Below are 5,419 nucleotides of genomic sequence, written 5' to 3'. Positions count from 1 at the left end.
GATCAGAAAGACAGTAGTCAAGAGAATTTCTAGAACTGTTTAAATAGTCCTGCCAATCTCTTTCATAATCATGGGCACCAGGCCTATCTTCCATAGAAATACAATCACTAGATATATTTTCAGCGTTGAGACCATCATCTCGCCTGGGTTCGGATTTGGTGTCCCATGAATGAAAGGTCGTATTTTCACCGCCACCACTGTCGTTCTCTTCAGCAGACTCCCCATGAAGCAGCCCGGGGTCTTGGAACAACCTTTGCCCGACGGAAGGCGGCTTCGTCACTGGCTCCATTGTGTCGCCTATTCTTAACGAACCACGATTGGGCTCACTTCTTCTTAAAGAATTGGCTCTGCGATTTTTTTCACTATTTTCTTCAACAGTTTTATTTTTGGCCTGAGTGGCTGATGTCCCCCAAAATCTCCTTCTTATATGATTGGAAGGAGAATGGTGTGGGTGCATACCAACCAACAGAAGTTCTTCTTCTCCATGGGTTTCCTCTTCAGTGTCAGCATTTTCTCTTCCAGTGTTTAATGATAAAATGGGATAAAAATCTTCATCTCTGAACCTAAACGGTGCCCTTCTTGGCCCTCCCATGCTGGTGGATGTGAGTGGTGGCCCCAAGGACTTGCTCAACACCTGAGGACTATTCGTTCTTCGGAAGGCCTGGGACAGGGCGGAATGTGTCTCGCTCTGGGAAAGAGCACTCGGGTCTCCTTTTTTGGCCCTCTCAGGTGGGTTCTCAGTCGTCATCAGCTGTGAAGATGGGACTAAGTTTCTTCTGTCTTGAGGTGGCCTCTTCAGCTTAGTGTCACCTGCCCACATGGGGCCTTCTTGTTGCGCTACTAGATCTGCAATGAGAAAAGACAGATTTATCATTTTACTAATAGTACCCATGGATGAAAGGCCTCTAACACCAAGGATGAGAGTCCCTTAAAGGCAACAGACAAGCCCTGGAGAAGAAAACGTGTATGGCCAAATGGCTGGAGGGCCGAGAGGAGCAGAGTGCAGTGGGCTTTGTTTCACTGCTTCTGAACTCTTTGCACACCTGTGGAGCTCAGACTGGCCCTGGGGGAATGGGGTGACCCTGAGAATACAGATTCTTTCCAAAGAAGCTTTGAGAAGACTGGCCCAGCCCCAGACAGTCAGGGCTGATGATGGGTAAACCTCTTACTAAATACTGGTTTTCACTCCCTATTTATTGAAAAGGAAAACCAGCACTCTGGAAGTGACTTCTACAAAAACCACCAGTCCTTTCTCATCCAGATTCTTCCAACATACATTTATGACACCCTGCTGCCCACACAGCTTTGCAAAAACTTAAGAGCTGCACAGTCTATCTTGGCAGATTGGGAGGAAGGCACTGGTGCCCAGGCACATTGAGGATTTTGGTCATGTTTACTGTTTGGTGCAAATAAATATGATAAATCTCTCAGGCAATCATTATCTCCTTGGCGTCACTAGCCCCAGGTCAATTTGCAACCTCCAGCTATCACAGAATCCCTGCCTTCCAGCCCTTCTGAGTCTAAAGCATGAGGAGCTAGAGAGAGAAGACAGAGGTAAAGTGCCCGAGTAGGAATTTCTATTGGTGAAATCACTCACAGTGCCTTATATTAATAAAAATAACTCATATGCGCTACTTATTGAAGGCTTACACCGAGTGGGTCAGAACCATGCTAACTGTATCACACACACACACACATTTAAGCCTCACAATCCCATGAAGTTGGCACCACAATCGTCCCACACTATAACCGAGGGCACCAGGCTTAGAGAGGTCCCATAACTAGCCCATGATCATGTTTCCAGTAAGTGATGGACTGAACATTTCAACACAAGCCTGCCTGATACTAGGGTTCGTGTTCCTTTTTTTTTTTGGAGACAGAGTCTCACTGTGTTGCCCGGGCTAGAGTGCCATGTCGTCAGCCTAGCTCACAGCAACCTCAAACTCCTGGGCTTAAGCAATCCTCCTGCCTCAGCCTCCAGAGTAGCTGGGACTACAGGCATGCGCCACCATGCCCGGCTAATTTTTTTTTCTATATATTTTTAGTTGTCTAGCTAATTTCTTTCTATTTTTTAGTAGAGACAGGGTCTCGCTCTTGCTTAGGCTGGTCTCAAACTCCTGACCTCAAGCGATCCTCCCGCCTCGGCCTCCCAGAGTATTAGGATTACAGGCGTGAGCCACTGCGCCCAGCCGGGTTTGTGTTCTTAAACCACTACCTTAGGAGATCTCTTAAGAAACTGGCTGGCCTTCCAATTTCCTCATGAAAATAAAGATCCGTCGAATTCATCGTGATGTGTGTGCTGCTGAGGGATTTGTACCCTATGGACGTGGGCAGGAAACTGAAGGTACCTCCCTGGCTCCACTTAGCTTTATCCCCTCCTGACATTGGCCTCCCCCAGCTTTGCCCCCTCTGCTCTTCTGTGGGATCTGATGAGGCGCTGCTTATCATTTCATTTCCATAGCGGGTCACCCTGTGGAGTGGACAGGACTCCGCAGGCCCGGGAAGGTTGTGTGATAACAGCGCAGGCTGGTGAAGTGCAAATCCTCAGAGCCACCGGCTTAGCCGAGGGCCAAGTCAATACTGACTCACTTTAATTGAGGGGCCTCCCAGGGGAGAGCCAGCTTGAGTCTCTAATGTCCTAATACTCTGTAAGCTTCTTTTATTGGTAGCTGCATGGGACACTCAGCAACACAGTGCGAATCTTTACTCATCAGCTCTTCTAGAAATCAGTTAAGCTCTCCTATCAGGCCCTTATGGGTTTCATAAACCCCAGTTAGCGATGCGTCAGCAATTCAGGGATGCTCTGGGCATCTGGCTGTGCGAGTCCCAGAGTGGAGCTGATGGCCGCCCACCCCAGACTGGGCTGACCCACATTCGCGGGGACAAATGCTTCTACATAACCAACTGAATTCTCCTGACAATTTTTTTTTGGAATAAAAAGGTGTCATAGAGGAGTCACAAATGTAGGCTCTGGTTGATTACTTTCTGTTCTGAATCTGATGAAGGCTCGTTCCCTGAACACGCAACCGCCCGGGGGCCAGCGGCCCGGGAGCCAATTCGGCTCAGGTAAGGGGAAAACACCTAACAGGCAAAGACTCAGCTGGGGTGACTTCTGAAGAGCAGAAATTGGAAAGTCAACAGGAACCATCAGCTCATTTCACCAAAGCCACCGAGCTGTCACGAGGAGACACTGGCCTCTGGGGCAGAAGTCCCAGGCTACGTGCTGTGCTGCAGCTCCTGCGGATCCCTGAAACACACCAGGGAACACACCTGCACCCTTGCTGTCACCGCAACCGTCTTCCTCTTTAAAAATTCAACCAGAGATTCTCTGAGGTGTGTGCGTGTGCGCACGCGCGTGTGCTTCCCCTAGAGGTGGCAGACTGTGCCATTCTATATTTATGCCATTTTAACCCTATTTTTTGTGTCTATCAAATAGGGAGCAGATTTCGATAGCTCTGGGGCTGGGAATAAACACTCAAATTGGTATGCCAGGGACGTGCTATTCATAGACCAGGCCCTGCAGATGCTGTGAATGCTTCTCTGAGGCCCTGCGGCTCCAGCTGTGAGCCGAGTGCCTGCCATCTCCGGGAGTTCTAGGGGCGATGACGGAGAGCGGAACAGCATCTGTCTGCCCTGAGACTGTGCCTTTAGTCTGGGCTTCCTCATGCGCTTGGCCAACAGTTTCCTACATTCCAATAGCCACATACTCTTAATTTTTTTCCTCTGGTTATAAAAGTGGCTTATGATCATTGGAGAAAATCTGGAAACCATAGAAGAGAATGAAGAAGAAAATAAAAATAATAATCCCAAACTCAGATGACCATTGCTACTGTTTTAGATTTCAGGGGTGGGTGGCAGACTCAGGATTATCTCATGCCATTAATTATTCTTTAAGAACACAATATTAATTATAGTATAAGGGTATATATGTACATATTTAACTCTTCCCCTATTGCTGAACATAGATTGTTTTGAGGTTTTTGCTGCCACAGATTACACTGTGATAAATATCCTTGCTCATGGATCTTTGACAACACATAACACATCTTCTTTTCTTAGACTAGATCCCAGGAAGTGGAATTGCTAGGTCAAAAGGCATGAACTTTTTAAAGGTTCTCGACACATGTTGCCAAATTCCTTTCTAGAGGGTTTGTACCAAATTACCCTGCAGGTAGGATACGAAGACATCTCTCTTGCAGCTGTTTTGCCAGCAATCCATATCAGTGGTTGCAACACAACAGTGCCCAGGAATATTCGTTGTTAGTTTCACTACTAGTATTATTTTAAAAACCTTAGCCAGACTGGTAGGCCAAATTCATTTCAGGTAAATTTCCATTTGTTACAGACCGGGGTTGAACTTTTAAAAAAATGTTTATTAGCCACCTATATTTATTCTGTGAAATTGTCTGGTATGTCCTTTCCCCTTTTCCCTGTTAAGTATTTGTGTTTTTCTCATTGATTTGCAAGAGTTTTCTGTACTTCATCACTGTCACATTTGCTTCAAATCTCTCACTGATACCATTCAAATATCTGGCTCCCACTGCAAGTTATGTAATTTAGAGTGTGAGAAAAGGAGCTAAAGGGAGACTAGTGAGGAGATAATTGGGGATGATCAGGAGCCCTGGGTATAATAGAAAATTAGGGCAAATTCTCAATGGATTGCAGGACGATGGGAGATGTCTGTTGGGTGCAGATGGAGGATTGTACGAGCCCCATGGGTCCAGGAATGTTTCACCTTTCAAATATTATTCACCACTTCATTGAGGGCGTTGGGAGGTGGCGGGAGAGGCACTAACAAGAGTTCAGTGCCTACTACGTGGATCTGCTCTTGCCAGGTGCTGGTCAGTGTGTTATTTTACTTAGTTTTTACACAATGCAACAAGGTGGATTTCATTATCTGCCCTTTAAGATAAGGACACTGTTGCCCAGGGTGTCTACTTGGGCACCCAAGACCCCACTGCTGAGAGGCAGAGCAGGGACTGGAACTGAGGTCTGCCCTAGCTCACGCTCTTCCCAACAGGAGGGGCTGGACCATAGGGGCCCCTGTGGACGTCTCGTGACTGCAGATTCATTTGTGCTCTAATTGCCCCTAATATTAAACCATCCAGATACTACCATGTTCTTCTACATTTATATGTGTCCACCACAGTATATATCACATCTAAAAATAAGGGCTACTGTATTCATTTGGTAACAAAGTGTGATGCTCAGTGGGTTCCCTAAGGGGAAGAACAGGTCCATGGCAAGGCTGGCTGTGAAATGTCACTTTCCTTGAGTCCTAAGGGGTTGTCCACCAGACGAGTGTTTTGAAGTAAGGCACATCGTCATTTTGATGTTATTTCTTACAAATTACGATCTTGCCGCTGTGAGTGCCATGATCACAGGGGAGACGTCTGTGGGAGGTGAGCAGTCTGCCACC

General features: G+C 46.8%; 1 protein-coding gene across 1 annotated transcript in view; it reads right to left on the bottom strand.

Annotated features, from left to right (window-relative positions):
• Positions 1-5,419, bottom strand: part of MARCH10 (membrane-associated ring finger (C3HC4) 10, E3 ubiquitin protein ligase) — a 103,034-nt gene that overhangs the window by 36,346 nt on the left and 61,269 nt on the right. Inside the window, exon 5 of the mRNA XM_012659629.1 lies at positions 13-846. Within this exon, the coding sequence (XP_012515083.1) occupies positions 13-846 (834 nt within the window). The remainder of the gene's footprint in view (positions 1-12; positions 847-5,419) is intronic.

This window comes from Propithecus coquereli, unplaced genomic scaffold, assembly GCF_000956105.1.
Source record: "Propithecus coquereli isolate 6110/MARCELLA unplaced genomic scaffold, Pcoq_1.0 Scaffold119, whole genome shotgun sequence".
NCBI classification, from domain to species: Eukaryota; Metazoa; Chordata; class Mammalia; order Primates; family Indriidae; genus Propithecus; species Propithecus coquereli.
Note: the sequence above shows the minus strand (reverse complement) of the source record. Positions and strands in the feature narration are given on the sequence as shown.